The 19,726-nt window shown below is 43.1% G+C and overlaps 1 protein-coding gene across 3 annotated transcripts in view; it reads left to right on the top strand.

Moving 5' to 3' along the window:
• The first annotated feature begins 6,351 nt into the window (after positions 1-6,351).
• Positions 6,352-19,726, top strand: part of DNAJB12 (DnaJ heat shock protein family (Hsp40) member B12) — a 28,041-nt gene continuing 14,666 nt past the window's right edge. For 2 of the 3 annotated variants that reach the window (XR_007775154.1, XM_050959614.1), the window contains exons 1-3: positions 6,352-6,622; positions 16,077-16,251; positions 17,741-17,886. Coding sequence is in view for 2 of the 3 variants with exons in the window: in XM_050959614.1 (XP_050815571.1) it covers positions 6,490-6,622; positions 16,077-16,251; positions 17,741-17,886 (454 nt within the window). In the remaining variant the exon portion in view is untranslated. Of the gene's footprint in view, positions 6,623-12,806; positions 13,009-16,076; positions 16,252-17,740; positions 17,887-19,726 lie in introns of all 3 variants that reach the window. The other variant, XM_050959616.1, reaches the window with a different exon arrangement.

Raw genomic sequence — 19,726 nt, 5'->3', positions numbered from 1 at the left:
GATTGTTCATACTTAAAATTTTACATTGTGCATACTTACAAACTTATGGAGATCATCTGACTCAAGCAGGGAAAAACAGTCAGTGGAGCATGCCACAGGAGGAAAGCATTGGACCGGCTGCCCCATGTTATCATCTCAGTGTTCCAAGTAGGGATGGGTTTGACAACCTTTTTCTTCACCTTTTTCCATTCCACCCACCTACCTCTGGGACTGTCATAAACAGATAAGAGTTAATAGAACAAAAGTGCTTCATATCTCTTTTGCCTGGATAGGGTTAACAAGAACAGAGCCTGGCTGTCACCTGACCAGAGGACCAATCGGGACAGGATATTTTCAAATCTTGAGGGAGGGGAGTTTTTGTGTGTGCTGTTAGTATTTGGTTGTTGTTCACTCTGAGGGCTCAGAGGGACCAGACGTGCAACCAGGTTTCTCTCCAATCTCTCCGATACAGGCTCTTATAAGTTCAGAATAGTAAGTACTAGGTATATAAAGTGAGTTAGGCTTATGTTTGTTTTCTTTATTTGCAAATGTGTATTTGGCTGGAAGGAATTCAAATTTATTTTTTGCTGAAAGGATTTTAATTTGTACTTGAATACTTAGGCTGGGAGGGTATTCCCAGTGTCTCTAGCTGAAAGACCCTGTGCATATTCCATCTTAAATTTACAAAGATAATTTTTACTGCTTTTCTTTCTTTAATTAAAAGCTTTTCTTGTCTAAGAACCTGATTGTTTTTTTATTCTGGTGAGACCCCAGGGGACTGGGTCTGGATCCACCAGGGAATTGGTGGGAAGAAAGGAGGGAAGGGGGAGAGAGGTTAATTTCTCTCTGTGTTAGGATTACTTTCTCTCTCAGGGAGAGTCTGGGAGGGGGGGAGAGAAGGAGGGAGGAAGGTGAATTTTCCTCTCTGTTTTAAGATTCAAGGAGTTTGAATCACAGTGATCTTCCAGGGTAACCCAGGGAGGGGAAGCCTGGGAGAGGCAACGGTGAGGGAAAGGGTTTACTTTCCTTGTGTTAAGATCCAGAGGATCTGGGTCTTGGGGGTCCCCGGGCAAGGTTTTGGGGGGACCAGAGTGTACCAGGCACTGGAATTCCTGGTTGGTGGCAGCGCTACAAGTACTAAGCAGGTAATTGAGCTTAGAGGAATTCATGCTGGTACCCCATCTTTTGGACGCTAAGGTTCAGAGTGGGGAATTATACAATGACAGGACGATATCTGATCACGTCTCAGCCCCTGTTCATATTCGGTATTGCAGGAGACCAATTTTACGGTTCCAACTCTCCATATATAGTATTTGGTTGACCATGATTATATTTCCAACAGTTAACCCAACCATTTGTATCAGTCCCTTTCCCAAAAGTTCTGATATGTCAATGTAGTTAGCTCATATTGCGAAAAACCCGTAATATACTAGCATAAGTTCGGTTGTGGTTTACCTGTTTATCACAGGATGTATTACTAAACTATCATGAGACATATATTGCTAAATTATGTATCTTTAGGTCAAACACGTACCCTTTCATAGCCTTCAGATGAACACACAATACTCATGACTCATGGTAGCTTATGTCAACTGCGATCTTCTACTAGGCTTTACTCTAAGCCCTTTAAGCTTAAACCCTATAGCCAAGCCTATTTTTAATACATATATTTTGGTTCTTCTGATTGCTGTTACTACTTCAACAACTTCCCTTATTATTTTGATAAGTATGCTTAGCAGATAGATTATATTTTACTCAAAAGTACAGAGCTGCCAAGAGCAGGTCAGGGGTCAACAGTCAATAGCTGAGTCGCTAACAGGCTTAATATACTACAAAGGGAATCAACAATCCTGCCCTTAAATAACGAGCCAATGGGTAAGCAAAGTCTCTAAGAGGGAATACATCACTGGGGACAGTGACTGCCAAAAGATGTATTCTGTACTCCTGAGGGAATTTTGCACCAAAAAATTAAAAATTATGCACACAATATTTTAAAATTCTGCAAATTTTGTCAATAAATATATGTGGCTCCAGCATGACAGCAGGGAGCACAGGCCACTGCCTGCATTAAGGTGGGAGATCACTCTGAATCCCTCAACTCCCCTAGTACAGGGACTTGGCCGTGAGGCTGTACCTGACCTTGACACAGTGCAAGCGCTGGGCCTGCCCCAGAAACACCCTGGGGTCCTGTCCCTCTGTGCCAGGTGCATCAGGTGTGAGTGGGCAGGCTCAGCCCAGCAGTATCCAAGTGTGGGGGGATCCAGGTGTGGGGTGAGAGGTTTCTGTGTGGGGCAATCTGGATATGGGTGGCTCAGTGGATGCACAAGGCCTCATTGGGAGGTTTTGGATGCAGGGGCATTGGGACTCTGCAGAGGAGCCAGATGAAGGTGGTTGGAACTCAGCAGAGGGGTCCGGGTGTACGTAGGTGGGGCTTGTCAAGATGAGTGTTTGATGGGCCTGCTTAACGGGGGAGCCCTAGTTGCTGCCAAGGGGACACCACATGCCGCTTCCTGCCACGATTCCCCTACTCCCTTTTCTTCTCCATTCCCCTCCCCTGCCCTATTCCATCCCCCTCCCCTCCTTACCCAGCCCACTGTGGGCACTCATTGTTGCACAGAAAACAGGAAGGCTTCCAGCACACAGAATGGGAGCAAGACTGGCACTAGGACCCAGGAGGCATTAAACTGCAGAGTCAGCGGACGGGAGAGGCAGCCTCCTTCAGTTGGGCAGCTCCATGCTTGCAGAAATGAGGAGGGGGATAGTGGCACGTAACCCAATAGCCCTCCATGGCTCACCTCTGTTTGGGGGGGAGCAATCCCCCTGATAAAACTGCACCCATGGTCGTTCCTCCCACGCACCCTGTCCGGCTTCTCTTTGCTTGCCTGCCATTTTCAGCAGGGAAGCACAGGAATTCTGCGGGAGGGCTGTTTTCTGTGGGTGCAGAGTCACTCAGAATCGCCCCAGGAGTACTTATCACATCCATGACAATTACAGACTAAAAGGGCTCAAGGCCAACCCGATGCAGGCCAGCATTTACGGGAAATTCTATACTATAACCGCACTTAATTTTGACTTCCATAGTCACTCCATCATACGTGTCCTGGATAAGTCAGACATATCTTATTCTGCTGCACCGCTCCACACTATATCAGTTCTCTTGGTACACAAACTGTTTCTCTTGGTACACAATCTTGGGCCTTCTCAAAGTCCACATAAGCCACATTCATTTGTCATATCTTTTCTTTTAATTCCTCCATGAGGATTTGTAGTGCAAATAGGGCATCACAAAACCTGCTCTTTCCTGGCATGAATCCATATTGACCCTTCCAAATTTCAACTATTCCACATGGATGTTTTTCAATGAACTTTTCCCATACTTTCAGCACATGTAATGTCAACTTAATTGGGCAACTATCACATAGTGTAATATCTTGTTTATGTTTAAAAATAGGCACCACAAAGCTTTTATACCTTTCATCCAGCATTTTCCCTTTCTTAAGAAGATAAGTGAAAAAACATGTTAGATACTTAATGCATTCCCTTCTCAAAGACTTCAATGCATCCACTAGTCCTTCATCTGGCCAGGTGCTCTCTTTTCATTTTCCTGAGTACATCTGCTGCAACCTCTTCCTCCTGCACGTAATCTATCACAACCGGGTCTGGCATACATGTTCTTAATTCCCCCCTTGCATTCTACTCATTCATCACTCTTTCAAAATAATCACTATAAACCTTGATTGTTTCACCTTTTCTTTGCAATAGACTATATTCGTTTCTAATGTAAGCAAACTCATTCACATTCCTCATAATTTTCCCTCTTGCCCAGGTGAATCTATAGATGTTCTTCTCTCCCTTATATTCTCCTACTCAGTTTTACAGCTTGACACAGGCCATGCTTTTAGTTGTCAACACATCTTTTGGCCTCTTTTTTTTTTGCCTCCATGTTGCCATCTTATCACTGCTGAAGCCATTTATCTGCCTCCCTTTTTTTTAAGGTTACCTTTTCTTTTCCTCAACAAATTCATTAACTTCAGGATTCCAGCCCCAAGCCTTCCTTCTTATCCTGTTCAGCAATGGTTTCATCACTTCTACGACGTCATGTGCTGTCTCCAGCAAAGTTGACTTTATTTTGAACTAGCCATTCTCTACACATCCCTGTGTAGTCAGAAAGTCTATGCATTACTGCTTCTTTAAAGGTTTTCCACCACTTAGGCCTCTCCAGTGTCCAGAGGTTCAGATGCTTCTGAGGTTTCTGCATGCTGAACTTCATAAGGAGAAGTCTGTGCTGACTTACAATGCACTTGCCAGGTATTATCTTACAGCTGATTATTCATGATCTCTCTCTTCCTCTTATTAACAAAAATCAATTTGGGACTTGTGTTTTCCACTGGCATAAGTTATGAGAAGACTTCCCTCTTCTGAACGTGTGAGTTTGCAATCACAAAGTCCCGTGCCAGAGAAGTCTGTAAGACCATTTCCCCGTTGGAGTTTCTGGTTCCGAAGCCATACCCTCCATGGACTGTTTCAGATCCAGTTTTCACAGTTAAACATGTGCATTTCAATCTGCTCCAATAATTATCTTCTTGTTGCAGGGTATGTTTCCAATAAGGCACAACAACTAATTTAAGAAACTCGTCTTTTACCTTTTGATCCTTTCCTAACTGTGGTGCATACCAATTTACTACGTAGCTAGTTACGTCTTGCCAACGCAATTAACCCTCATCAGTTGGTCCGACCTTCTGGTAACTTCTACCACATGGCTCGGTGTGGTTTCATCCAGAATAACTCCAACATCATTTGGGGAAGCTGAACTCCATAAATAGTAGATTTTGTAACCTTCCACGAGCATCGTGGCTTTACAACCTTTCCATTTGGTCTCTTATATCCATGCCACATTTACTCTTCTCTCTAAGTCCTCACCTAGCTTCAAACTTCTTCCAGTTAGCGTTCTTACATTCCAACACACACTTCTCAACTTACTCAATCCTTTAATTGTTGCAGCCCTGGCCCAGTTACAATAGTCAGGCAAGGCTATTGTACATCATCTGCAGGGAACGCCCTTGCCCTCTTGGGAACACTTGACATGGACATCAGTTCATATGAACATATCTGACACCTCTGGCTTGAAATCAGTTTTCTTTCTCCTAGGTGACCTGGCTGCCAATGCTGACAAATATTTTTCTTATCTTCATGCATCAGTACACTTTAGTGGGAATAGTATGATGCTTAATGTTAGGTTAACTTGAAGTCCTAATTTTTTAGGAATGTAGGGTAATAGCATACAGAAAAACAAAAAAGAAAATGTCTTATAAAGTCCCGGTCCTGCAAGTGCCAATGCACATGCTTAACTTTATGCATGTGAATAGTCCCATTGATTTAAATTAAGTATATGTTTGAGGGACCTACATTCCAAATAAGGTGGAAGGATCTGACATAGCAGACAGTCTTTGTAGATTAGCTATTAGAACAGGTAACTTTATTAATGCCTAATAACAACACATCAGTAAATCTGGACCTACATAAAAGGATGGGCAGTTGACAGGTAAGCCAGGACTATGAATGGAGAATAGCTAGAGCGGTGTTTACAACCTGCTGTACCACAACATTTTAAGGGACAGCAGAAAACAGTTGATGGGCTTCTCCAGAAGCTTTTCCACATTGTCCTTGTCTCAGTGAAGGATAAGAAGAAGAGCAAAACACTTATTTTTAGAAAAAGATGATTGCATTTAGTCTGCCCGTCAGGCACTGTTAGAAGTGCAATGCTGGGAAGTAGGTGTTCAGCCATTAGCCCTGGCCACAGGAGTCAGGATGGTTGGGTTCTGAGCCTTGCTCTAGCAGTGACTCATTGTACAGGTCTTCGCCCAGTCTCTGCAGAGCTCTGGAGAGAGAGGACAGTGACTGATATTACACAGTGATGCGAAGTGCAACATGTCAGCGACAGCAGGGTCTTCATGACAATAATGTATTGGGGGTGGGGTGGAGGATGCGCATGTCTCTCGCCCCCCGCTTTAATAACAAAATGGCACTCTGGGCCTGGCCCCTGAATCCTGCACAGTGAGGGCAGCAGCAGGGTTAGTGCTCATCATGTTGATGAGAATTAAATTTTGACAAAACCAGAAATAAACTTTGCCAAGAATGTTTGTGACTTTTCTGTTCTCCTGCGGCCAGAGGGACCCAAGGCTTAAGGCAGGGCAAGGAAATGGGCAGAGTCCCATAGCAACGCATAGGGCGGCTCAGGCCAAGCAGCCGCCTGACTTACAGCCCTTCCCTAGACATTAGAGACATCGCCTCTCTTCAGTAAAGACCACGGGGTGACCTAGCTTAACAGTATGCGCTGATATACCGGCCAATACGGTAACTCTGCCGCTACTCCTTCCCACACGGTAGCTCTGGAGATGTGGCTCTTCGATCGCTCTTAGAACATCCGGCAGGGGGCTGCTGCGCGCACACGGCGGGTGACGCCATAACCGCGCGCCGGCCCCTCCTCCCGTCTCGGCCACTGCCGCCGCTATGGAGTCCAACAGGGACGAGGCGGAGCGCTGTATTGCCATCGCCGTGGCCGCCATCAAGGCCAGACAGCCCGACAAGGCGCTCCGCTTCCTGGAGAAGGCTCAGCGACTCTACCCTTCCCAGCGGGTCCGCGGTGAGCGGGGTCCGGGCGCGGGGGAGCCGGGGCCTCCGGCGCGAACGGCGGCTCTACTGACCTCTTACCTGTACTGCGCCTGCGCATTGAGCCCCGCCGCGCTGGGACTCATGGGACATGGAGTCCTCTCTTGCCCGGCAGGAAGGGCGGCGGGGGTTCCAGTGGGAGTCCCCCGTGGGTAGAACTAGGTTGTGGCCGTGGGGAGTCATAGGGGAGCTGGGCGGAACCGAGACTCTCTGCGTTGGGACAGGAGGCCGAGCCCCACTCTAGTGGGGCTCGAGGGACTACAGGTCCCAGAGGGCACCGCGGCATCAGGCTGGGGGGGTAAAAGCCCCCCCCGGCGGAATTCCCCGTCTGCCTCCCCGCGCCCTGACCCACCCCCAGAGACCACGCCGCTCCCCTGCCCCTAGGGAGCCGCCAACGCTCAACTTCCTTCCCTGTCCCCAGCTCTGCGCCCCCAACCACCCTGCAGACCTGCTCCCCATCGCTGCCCCTCCCTCTGGAAGCGCCCCAAACCCTCGCAGCCCTTCCCACGCCAGCCTGTCAGGGGGAAAGGCCAGCCTGGTTAATGGGGGGTGGGAAACTGCTGTCCTAGCACTGTCCGTGCTGCCTCTTTTCACCCAGGCATGGGGGCAGCTAATCCCATGTCAGTCCGTGTTTCCCAATCCTGTACCGGTTATTGTGCTGCACACTTTTGGGGTGATGTCCTCTAACGGCCTAAAGTGTGTATAGTGTTCTGAAAATGTGGGTTTACTATGGGACCTACAAAATGTGTAAACTTCTTATGAAGCTGGACAGTGAAATAACACCAGATTTGAGTGTATAGAAGTTTGAGTCTAGAACAGGTGATGTTTCACATAATGAGGTATAATAGAGAAATGAAGTCCTTCCTATGTGTAAAGGTCACCTCCTGTTGAGATGGTTCAGACTTCTTTGGGATGAGCACCTTTGCTCAGTATAATAGCCTTGATTTGAAAAATGTTATGTGCTTAAGCTTAGTCCATTTCTTAATAATGAAAAAACACAATATTTCTGCTGAAAAAGTCTAAATACAGTTTGGTGAAGTATGAATACAAACTTGATAAGCTTCTGAGTGAAATTGTGCTTGGAAAATTATTGGGTCTTAAATATTATGATGATAGGCAGATTATATGTGGACATATGACTGTAGATTTTGAGAGTGTACCTCTGGTGGTGTGTTATTTGGCAACATATAGGGTCTAGAGTTGCTTCCCATCAAGCTCTCACTTGAGAATTGAGGATTTAAATAATGAAACTCTTCCCTCAGCACTTTTCAGGAAAAACTGTGAAAGAAAGGAAAGAGAGCAGAAATGGCATCATGTTACATAGAAGCTTCACTCAGGAATGGACTGTTCTCCGCTGTTTCAGGAATAGGCAGTAGTGTTAAATAATTACTGGAAATAAAAACACCAGACACACTGAAGTTCTGTCCCAGGTAAATGCTATCTATCACTGACAGATACCTGAGGGATCTAGTCCCCTCTGCCTTTAAAGCTTTTTACATAGGGAAAAAGCCTGGAATAACTAGTGCAGAAAAACTGTTGCAGAACAGCTATTCCACACTGGCTCCTTGTGTATATACTTTGGAAGTGGATTAACCAAATCCACAAAAAGATACTCTTAGTGCAGAATAAGAGTGTCCACACAGGGAGCTAGCGTGGAACAGCTATTGTGCTTTGAATTCACACCCTAGCTATTTCTCATGAACTTTGCTGTGACTTCCCCATGTAGACAAGACCTAAGGTCATGGCTACACTTGCAGATGTGGAGTTAAACCAGCCTTCGGAGAACACAGTAGAAAAAGAGCTGCAATCTGTCCACACTGACAGCTTCAAGCACGCTGGCATGGCCACATTTGTGACACTTGCAGCGGCATTGGGAGTAGTGCATTATGGGCAGCTATCCCAGCATGCAAGTGACTGCAATGTGCTTTTCAAATGGAGAGGTGGGGTGGAGTGTGACAGGGAGTGTGTTGTGTGTATGTAGGGGGAGGGAGAGTAGGTTTTTTGGGGGCTGAGAGCATGTCAGCATGCTGTCTTGTAAGTTCAGACAGCAGCAGACCCCCTCTCTTCCCCCACCTCTCTCTCACACAGCATTCCACAGTAATGGTTGATTTGTCTTGGAGCAGATGAGCAGCTGGCTGTCAGAAACGGAGCTTTCAAAGGGCACTTCTGCATTCCTGCAGCAATTCAAAACAATGACAAGAGTGGCCACTTGACTTAAGGGGATTATGGGACGTTTCTGGAGACTGATCAGAGCGCAGTAATGCAACACCTTGTTCACATTGGTGCCGTGGTGCTCAAGCGGGGATGCAGCAAACATTATTCCTCTCGCTGAGGTGGAGTACCAGCAGCACTATAGCCATGGAGTCAGAGCTCTCTATGTGCCTTGCCAGTGTGCACAGGGAGTGAGCTAGTGCGCACGGGTCTCCTTTATTGCACACTAATTTGCAAGTGTGGCCAAGCCCTAAGTAACACTTACATAGCTTGTCATGCCAATGAAACATAATAGACTTGTAAACTGTGCTTTTTCTGATGGAGGCAGCATGACCAGGTTGAAAGTTTTGTCTGGTTTTATTTTATTTTTTTTAAGCAACTCGGAACAAAAAACCCCAACTTTTAAAAATCCATCTATCCTGCCACTGTTCCATTGTAATATCTAGTCGGTCCCGCCTACCCCCAAACACACACAATTTAGAAGTTTTGTGGTCTTCGAGGAGCTCATTTTCAGCTTCCCGCCCCCCGAAAGTAGACAACTAGGACAGAAGCAGAGTGTTAAATGAAAGGTTTGATAAAGTATCCCCTGCTCCTCCCCCAAATTAGGGGCATTATTACATCTGACGTATGACTGAACAAGTTCATGTTGAAATCTTTAGTAGGGTGGAGGAGGAAAACTTGCAGTACGGCTGCCTCTGTCATAATCAGCATACATGGGTAAACTGGAATCCAATTCCTGCATTACCAGACCTTTCATTCACCCAGTAAGGGTAGGTGCTTGGAATAAATTCTTAGGTTTAACACACACTAAAACAAAACTTCCACCTGTCCCTTCTGGTTTCGTACTTGCTTCCCACCAGAGCTGCATGGTGTGATTCCTAGCTCAGGTAGACATACACACTTGAGCCAGTGCACTAAAAACAACAGTGCGGCCATAGCTGCCTGAATACGGATCAAGAACCTCAGATGGGGTTGTACCTGGGCAGCTAGCTCGTGCTACCATAGCCACATAGCAGTGTGCTAGCTTGAATATAGCTAATGTTTGTCTACCTGAGTGTGTAGATAGGTCCCTAGAAGTACTGAAACCCAGTAGCAGAAGGAGCCTACATATTTTTCCCCTAGAAGAGTCCTTGTGCCTTTGACAGCCCAGAGTGACCACATTCCACACCTGCTTTACACCTTATCCTAAGGCTGAGGATGCTCTTTAATTGATGAGGGAGACCAAACATTTGTCTTCTCTTAAAATGTATATCAACCTAGCCATGTCGCTCAGAGATGTGAAAAATTCACACTCCAGGATGGTGTAGTTAAAGCAAACTGATCCCTGGTGCACTCATGTCTACACCATGTCTTCAGTTGACCTACCTACTGCTGCTCGGGGAGGTAGATTATCTACATCAATGGGAAAAAACCCTTCTGTTGATGTAGGAAGCATCTACACTATGATGTTGTAATGCCTGTAGTATAGACATGCCCAAAGATGGCATAGACTACTTATGAGAAAGTGTTATGTAATAGTTAGAGTCAGGAATGAGAACTACTGGGTTCTGTTTCTGGCCCTTTCAGTGACTCACAGTGAATGACACTGGACAAGATGTTTCTTTTCTCTGCTCCAGCTTCCCTATCTGTAAAACCAGAATAATACACTTACTTCACAGAGGTTACAAGTGACTTAGTGTTTACAGAGCGCTTGGAAGGTGCTATGAAAATGCACTTTGTCGTCATTCAGTTGTCTCTTACCATTATATTCAAACATTTTTAATAGGAAATTGTCCATTTACTTTTTTCAAAATTATCGCTTTCTGTAGTAAATGTCAAACCTGAAAAAACTGCTAGAATGTGCAGGAGGACTAGAAAGTGCTGCTGAAAAAAGTTGAATACTATGTTGATTGTAATACAGGCTGCTTCTGCTAGTGCAAATATTACTAATCTCTTACAGATCGTTCGTGGGGAGCAAGTTATTAGTAACATGCCTGTTATTTCACTGGCCAGGGTGGGCTTTGAGAGTCACAGCGAGGGATTTGCATGCAGGGAGAAGGTGGGATAAAGGATATTACTCAAAAGCTCTGTATTGTGCTACTAACTTTCCAAACTCCCATTGCTTTTTTTTTTCCTGGCATCTCTTTTTCGCTGTGAGGTCATCTCTCTGTGTTTGTGATATCGTGGTCATGAAGATGACTGATGATTCATTCTGTGTTATGATATTACTACAGAACTAAGGTGAAGAAGCCTGGCTAGGTGGGAGAAAACAGTCTCACCCTACTTGCCCTCCCCAGTCTGCACTGCCGAGATTCAGTAAAGTCCTCTGTGATCTAGGCCTGAGTGTGCTACATACAAATGATGGTCTATCTCCTAATGTCTCTCTGAGGAAGTTGCAATAGACATAATTGCCTTTACTGAGATCCCATTCACTGGACTGGAAGTAGAACTTTCTTGGTTTACAGACCCAAGCTACAGAATTCCCTCATTGAGCATATGACATAACCTTAGTCCCAGATTTGGACCTTAGCGTCCAAAATATGGGGGTTAGCATGAAAACCTCCAAGCTTAGTTACCAGCTTGGACCTGGTACCTGCTGCCACCACCCAAAAATTTAGAGTGTTTTGGGGCACTCTGGTCCCTCTGAAAAACCTTCCCTGGGGACCCCAAGACCCAAATCCCTTGAGTCTCACAACAAAGGGAAATAATCCTTTTTCCCTTCCCCCCTCCAGATGCTCCTGGAGAGATACACAGACATAAGCTCTGTGAAACTACACAGAGTGACTCCCCCTCTCTGTTTCCAGTCCTGGAAGCAAAAAGTACTTTCCTATTCCCCCAGAGGGAATGCAAAGTCAGGCTAGCAATCCAACACACAGATCTCCCCTTGACTTCTTCCTCCCACCAATTCCCTGGTGAGTACAGACTCAATTTCCCTGAAGTAAAGAAAAACTCCAACAGGTCTTAAAAGAAAGCTTTATATAAAAAGAAAGAAAAATACATACAAATGTTCTCTCTGTATTAGATGATACAACACAGGGTCAATTGCTTAAAAGAATATTGAATAAACAGCCTTATTCAAAAAGAAGACAAATCAAAGCACTCCAGCACTTATATTCATGCAAATACCAAAGAAAAGAAACCATAGAACTTACTATCTGATCTCTTTGTCCTTACACTTAGAAACAGAAGATTAGAAAGTAGAACTACTTCTCCAAAGCTCAGAGAAAGCAGGCAGCCAGAAAACAAAGACTTAGACACTCAATTCCCTCCACCCAAAGTTGAAAAAATCCGGTTTCCTGATTGGTCCTCTGGTCAGGTGCTTCAGGTGAAAGAGACATTAACCCTTAGCTATCTGTTTATGACAGCATATCCACCAGAGTCTCTCTGCAGCTATCTTTAGGATTCTCTGCAAAGTCTATTCATCTCATTTCTACATTGTTGAGTTTTGTTTGTTTTGTTTTTAAACAGCTCTTCCTTCTTGCCTGCTTTATTTTGCAAGTGGCTGTCTGGCCCATTGAACTGGGTTTGTTTAGCTATTTTGAGCTATGCAGCATTCCAGATGTGCGTCTGTGTAAGCGTTAGAAATAAATAGTAAACTCATGCCTTTGACATTTAGCAAAATGAAGTGAATCGTTTAAAAAAAAAAGCAGTTATTTTATTAGTATATGTTTATTGCCACTTGTGTAAATTCCTACTCTAAATTTTTCAGACAGAACCAAAATTGTCTTTGATTTCTCAACTTTTTTTGGGGGGGGGGGGAGGCGAGGTGAGGAGGGGGGGAAATCTTGGAAGGACCATTTGTTTTGGGAACTCTTTCCCCGTGGGGAGCGCTAGGCTGTTTGTATGCCTCTCTCTGGTCCTGTGTGGCTTCCTCCCGCAACTGCAGACATGATGAATAGGCTTGTTTTATTTCTGATGTGATTTTTGCCTTAAGGTTGGTGTTTAACCTTTCTTATCTAATTACCCAGGAAAAAGTGTAATCTTTTTGTGGAAAAACTCATCCTAGAAGTTCTGTTCCAGCAAGAATGGATCACCCTCAGAGATGCCTTGGCTTTCTTGAAGAGTTTTGCTATGGTGCTGATCAGGAAAACAGATGCTGAAGGGTGAATAAATACCAGTTTGCTCATCGTGTGTGGGCATCCTTACCTGCACCTGGAGCAGTCATACTGGGTAGGGCAGAATAGACAGAAGGCTTATTTAATGTGGAATAATGGAGGGGTCACTGGAAATGGACAGATTAGAGTCCTAGGATGCAAGGAAAGAGGGGTACATTATTTTTTTTTAAATGTACCACTTAAAAGTCCCCAACCATTCTATTATGTCTCTCACCTTCCCACAGCCCATATCTGAATGTAGGCTCTATTCCTTTACATTCTGTGACATGCCTAGTAATTTGCTGCTGGGGAGAAATCTTTAAGTCTCTGTAATTACATGATGTTAATTTAGACTTTGTATGGTTAATCTGATTCCTGAAAATCTCCCTTACAACTCTGTTAGTGTAATCAGTGCTAGCAAAGATCAAAAAGTCATTTGTGTAGACCATGTGTGTACACTGCCTAGCACAATAATAACAATATATAGCTCTTATTGTGACTTGGTTCTCTATGTGCTATGACTATTTAAATTAATGTCTACAATAGAGAATTTTACAAAAAATCACTACCAGTGATGGAAGCCCTGGCATAGACAAAGTTGCAGTGGCTTATGGTAGTTTTACAACTGGTAGTTGACTTTCCTAAAACTACTTAATTTGGAAAAATGCAAACTAATACATGTGAGGAAAAGTAATCTAAACACACATGCTAATGGGGAGGGAGAGAGCTGAGAAGTAATGCTGACTGAATACAGGGGTAATAATGGACAGCAAGCTTGACACGACTTTGCAATGTGCTATAGCTGCATAAAAGGCCATTGTGATTTTTGAATGCATATGCAAAGGAACCATCTTATGGAGCAGAAAAGTAGTAGTCCCAGCATGTGAGTCTGCTGCAGTTGAGCCTGGAATTTAACATTCAGCTTTGGAACTCACATTACTGGAAATATATTGACAAATTAAAGGGAATTCAGAGAACAACAACAAAAAAATAAAGGGGAATGGAGGGATTGCCTTTGGAGACAAGATTTAAAGAGCTAAATACAGTATGTCTAGTTTAGCGAAAGAGTAGCAGAGGACCATAGATCTACAAATATTTGAGTAGTGTAAATACTAAGGAGGAAGATACATTTGATATCAAGTAGAATTCTCTATATAAGAATAGTGAGATGAAGTTGAGAGAGAATTTAGACCGTGAAGAAACTTCTCCAGATACTCAATGAGATATATTAGACTGGAATCGTTTTCCCAAAATAAATATTGGTAGCCTTCTTGCTTGGGACTTTAAAAACTAAACTGAACAACATACCTGAAAATGTAATATAAGAAACTCTCTTTCTTTTGTAGAGAGAGGGACTCTCTAACGTAATTGAGATTTTCTGCATTTAACTGGTATGGGAAGTGTGAAAAAGAATGAGGCAGCCTATCTGATGTCACCTGTGAGGTCGAAAGAGGCAGCCTATAAACTATAATCTATGGGGAGTTTTATAACAGTCAGATCTATTTAACAGAGTTTTCTGAAAGAAGAAATATTTTGAGGTTCAGAAGCTCAACAGGCAATTCAGCAAGGTACTTAGCCTTCAGTGTCCTTTGCTTTTTTATCCTTCATTCTGTAATGATTCTCTTTATTGGTTGTAGGATTATTGATCTGTTTCTTCTTCCCCAAACATAAACTTTGTGTAGCAGATACGATATCTTGGTTCAGCTGCTGACTTGCATATGTTGTTTGCTGTTACGTAAAAAATGCAATATCCCTGTGGTAGAAGGTCTTAAATGTGAATTCAAGTAGACTCTTGGGCACTGCAGTAGATGGAATGTCCTTCTCTGGATAAAGGATTGCAACCTCTTCAAGTTACTGATACATCTGTAAATACTATTTTCCATTTCTAATTTTATTAAGTGTATATATTTTTTATACAGTGAGGACAAGCCTTATGAAATACAGAAACTAAAGACTTGAAGAGTTGTCTGAAATTTAGTAAAAAGAAACTTTGCAAAAAGGTGAACATTGCAAAATTAGATGAAAAAGTGAATTTGAGTGGTGGTTTTATGCCTGCAGAGCACAATGATCTTCAGCTTCCTGCTCTGGCCAATTACGGAGCTGCATTGTTGGGCTGTGGTCTAAATTATTATGTCAGCCATGTCCCAGTTTGAAAGGTGGTAGCCATAGCATGGAGCCCTAAGGATGGAAGGAGAGGTTTTAAAGCAGAAGAGCCTTAGAGCAATGTACAGAAAATACTTGCACATCCCACTCAAGGACTTAAAATGTGAATTTGAAAAACCTCTGTATAACAAATTGAAAAAAAGGCTCTCATAGCTTCCCTGCATCCTGCAAAAAAAATGAGACATAGTACTGAAAACCAAAGTGCTCTTCCAACACATTCTATTACAGATCTGATGATGATAGACTTTATAGCCACAACCCCACCACCATCGCTGTGTATTGTGTCTGTCTGTGCTCAAAGGAAGTTATTCGACACATACTGTATTTGAATCATTACAGTGTCTCTGGAACAGAGGAAAATTAGAAGGAAGCTTTATTTTTTCCCCTTTTAACAAATCTGTGACTCTCCCATGGGATTGTTTTTCTAAACCTTGTAGGTAGCAATGGTGTATTGTAACTTATCAAGCATTATGGGACTGAAAGTCAGGAGGTAGTTGAGTTAAATGGACGGATGTGAAGTTGTTCCCAGGGTACCATTCTCTAAAGGTTGTTATTCATTCCCTGAAGATGGAATACAAACTGGGAAATATTTGTACCTAAAGGAAAGGCAGGAAAAAGTGAAAATGAGAAAACAAATGTCTAGTAATTTGGGGACCCTGGTGTGACTTCCAGACTCTTGTCTCCCAGGCTGGTAGGGCCTGGGATGGCTGTGGAGGATGTGTGCTTTGCCCCTGCTGAAGTAGTAGTAGTATCAGTAAGCCGTGTCCCCCTACTTTTGGTTGAGAAGCAGTGGGAACACTGGCATTCCTGGGCTGAAAAGGTGACATCTCTGATGAAGGGGGAAGAACGAATGGAGGATCCTTATGGTTGTGACAGAGATGAAGAGAGCTCCCTCTTTCTCAATGGGTAAAGGGGCAATGTAGCTTCTGTGATTTGAATGATCTCTAAACTTTTCTCTTTTTCAATTGTTTTTAATTTTAGTGCTGATCGAATCCCTCACCAAGAATGAACAATCAGCCAATGGCCAGTCCAAATCCAGGGAGTCCACAAATGCCCACTTTAGGAAAATGAGTGGAGACTTCCCATCAGCCAATGGGGAGGCAGGTGGGGAGACTAGCAAAGGTTACACCCAAGATCAGGTGGATGCAGTTAAGAGGTAGGCAGTCACTGCTTCATTTTTCATAGGACAGAATAGTTTGTTGTCCAGTGACATTAATGATCTACCCCAACGGTGTTTGGTTTTATTGCATTATATTAGTCTGTTCTCCAGAATGTTTCAAAGACATTTAAAACTTGCAGAAACAGATTTTTGAATACATGGAGAAACTATGTGTGTTACTGTAATGACAGACTTTGAATTATCTGAGAATGTTGTATAATTGGAGAATTGTTAATGGGCTTATAACGTAAAAGTGTTAGAGGGATTTAATAGCCCTGGTTGGAATTGGCTGTCCTGTGTATAAGGTTCCCCCCCACTCCATATGTATGCCTAGTACATTGAGGCTCAAATTTCTAGGCACTTTAATTCAGATAATTAATAAGTAAACTCTGCCAGTGCACATCAGGCCTGACCTGTAGTGCCTGCTGGTATTCCAGTCCTGAGTCTCTCTTCATGAGAGCCTGATAGTGGTGTTTTGTGGTGTTTTCCCATTCTATCACACTTTCATGTTGTGATACGCTTAGTAAAACTGCTGCTAAAATTGCCTGGAACAAGTTTACCTGGCATGTGCAGTATACTGTTTGAAAACAGGTTTTCAGCTGGCATTTATCCCCCACCTTGTAAATACGAAGAGCAGATAAACTTAATTGTAGGCATAATCAGTTGCTAAACTCTTTTTAAAGCTATGGTATGTTTGAATTGCACAAGAACACTCGTCATCTTGAGCTGATTAGCTTCTGGATATTTTTACTACTTAATCCATTTTTTAAGAAGAGTCCATTCTGTGACTTATATCATATTTTAGCTCTGAATTTTTGCAGTCTAGGTTGGGGGGAAAGAGAGAACTCCTTGTAGAACTGCTAATGTACCTTGAACAACGGTAGTATGAAGCAGGCCACTGTGACATAGGGCTGCATGCCCTGAACAGGCTTTTTTCCTTTCTATGAAAACCTTCAACAGACTATTTCAAAAGTCAGTTTGGTCTGTGAATTAATTGAATCCGACAGAACTGTTTTCCCCTGGTCCTGTCCCAGTGTTTGAGGGATCACTCTTGCTATCTGTCCCTGTTGTTCTGGGGAGCTCTCAAACCATGGACTCAGCTTCCCCTAATCAGCCCCTAGAACCTGAATTTATTGAGTTTCAAGGCATGGTGCGATATTTATTCATTCTGTCAAACCTTTTCTTAAATTGCCTCCACGCCAATGCAAGGTGACGTTGGGCCACTTGAGGGTGCAGTCATTTTACTGGGTTGACTCATTTGTTCTTTAAGGACTGTAGATACCCTGGTGGTAATAGCACAGGGCAAACAGATATGTGAAATAAACTGGTTCATACCGAGGAATCAAAATTGAGTAAACCAAAGTTTGGAGGACAATATTAACTGGAATTGGGATGTAGGGATGCTGAAAAGTTGATGCACACAAAGGTAAGAAGCCTCCTTACCTCAAACTAACTGCTCCGTCACCTCATTTCTCTTAACTTCTAGGGTAAAGCAGTGTAAAGATTACTATGAAATTCTAGGAGTGAACAGAGAGGCCTCTGACGAGGACCTGAAAAAGGCTTACCGAAAACTAGCACTGAAATTTCACCCAGATAAGAACCACGCGCCAGGTGCTACAGAAGCATTCAAAGGTAAAAACATGTTTCCTATTTCTTGATCTCAACTCCCTCACAAGCTGAAGGTCGTGTAATGGGGTGACAGTCTAAGTGCAATCTCACCTAAAAGATATTAAAATGATAAATGAAGGCTGATGCGTGGTGTGTTGTTGATTTCTGTGTGTCTATTAAACAAAATAAAGAAGGGACCTTGTAAGCCAGTGGACAAACTCACCAGCCAGGGAAGTAGAATAAAGCTCCCAAAACAACTGAGTTCATGTCCCTTTCTTCTGGGCTCATTTTATTAACAAAGCACAAAATAATACGAACACTGGGGGGAAAAAAGGGCCTAGTCCACTTTCCACCAACTAACTGCAAAGCAAGAGGACGCATCTTTCCCTGTAAGTTGCCCTTCCTGGCTATCTCTTAGGCCTCCTGGGAGGAACTTCCCTCAGGGTCTTTCCTCAACCTTCATGTTCAGCAGACTGAGCTAGAAAAAATCCTATACCGTTTTCAGCAGGCAGTTACATGATGCTTAGTCAGCGGACCCTTCTCCATCATGTATCCTTCCTGGAGACCATAACTCCCCTCAACCTTCCTGGTCTTAAAGGGACAAGCCTTGGAACGGTGGGCAGGGATGTGCACGTGCACCTAAGGACCAGCAACCTGTTTCAGACTCATTAGGTTGTGTAGAATAGGAGTGAGCAGTTGGGACAGTAACCCTTGTCTCTTATAACTGCAGGTATCAGAAAGTGCCTTAATAAAATTCAGTTAAACTGTGTGCATTTTAGAGTTAATCACGGCAGGGAGGGGAGAGAAGAGATGGGGAAAAGTATCTGGCAGAAAACTGCCCTCTTCTGAGCTGGCATCAGAGAAACCAGTTTACATAGTTTAAATTCTCCCACCCAATGAGCTTTCCAAGCAGTCCTCTAATAAGACTCCAGATTTCTCAGCAGACATGTCAATATTGCAGTTAAACAAAAATATCATAAATGGAATTACAATATATAAACCGGAAATAACAAACTCAGTCGTGCACCTGAACCAATTATATAACTAATGCCAGCCAAGATTTTTTTTTTAAATCCCCAATAACTTAAAACATAACTAAATGTAAAGATCCTGATTCTCAGACCCTATGTAGACACTGAAAAGGGAAATTTTCTTGGTAATGAGATCTATTAGGTTGTAGAATAGTTTACCAAGAGAAGCCCTGTCACTTGGAATGTTTAAAACTAGACTTAAATGTAGCACTAGAAAATATAATATAGGGAGTAGTTCTGATTTTTAGGGATAAGGGCTAAATTACTGAACTTTCACCTCTAATTTCCGTGATTCTTAACATTTTCCTTCATGTTAATGTTGTATCTTAATGTTATCCGTTATGTCAGTCTTAGCAGAAAGAGCTAGAAAGCTGCACTGTCAATTTTCAGGGGATTTTGCAAATTGAGCATCAATACTCAGCAATCAATTGTGGCCCAGGTAAATACTTGGTGTCACTTTGGGAAAATCATTAGCGTTACATGAGGAATGAGTTTAGCTCATTATATTAAGGTCTGTAGACAAAAGCAGTGTGCTAAGAAAAATAGGTTTATTTTTGTGTACATTAAATAGTTGATGTCAAATTAGACAAGCCTGACAAAACAAATGCTTGAAAAGGTGGGCTTGGTGGCTTAAAAGTCTTTTTACTAGAAAATATTTCCTCTAATATTAAGCCTTAAATTTAAGTGTAGTTCTACGCTGAAAAACATCTCTAGTAAAAGTTTCCTGGGGTTCTGTGTTCATTGTGTTTCACTGATGTCATGTCAAAATGACTTAGTTTTCAAATGAAATAAAGTTTTTCCAACTGACAACCTTCCTAACTTATCTTAGGGCT

This window comes from Gopherus flavomarginatus, chromosome 6 (genome assembly GCF_025201925.1).
Source record: "Gopherus flavomarginatus isolate rGopFla2 chromosome 6, rGopFla2.mat.asm, whole genome shotgun sequence".
In the NCBI taxonomy this organism is placed as follows: domain Eukaryota; kingdom Metazoa; phylum Chordata; order Testudines; family Testudinidae; genus Gopherus; species Gopherus flavomarginatus.
Note: the sequence above shows the minus strand (reverse complement) of the source record. Positions and strands in the feature narration are given on the sequence as shown.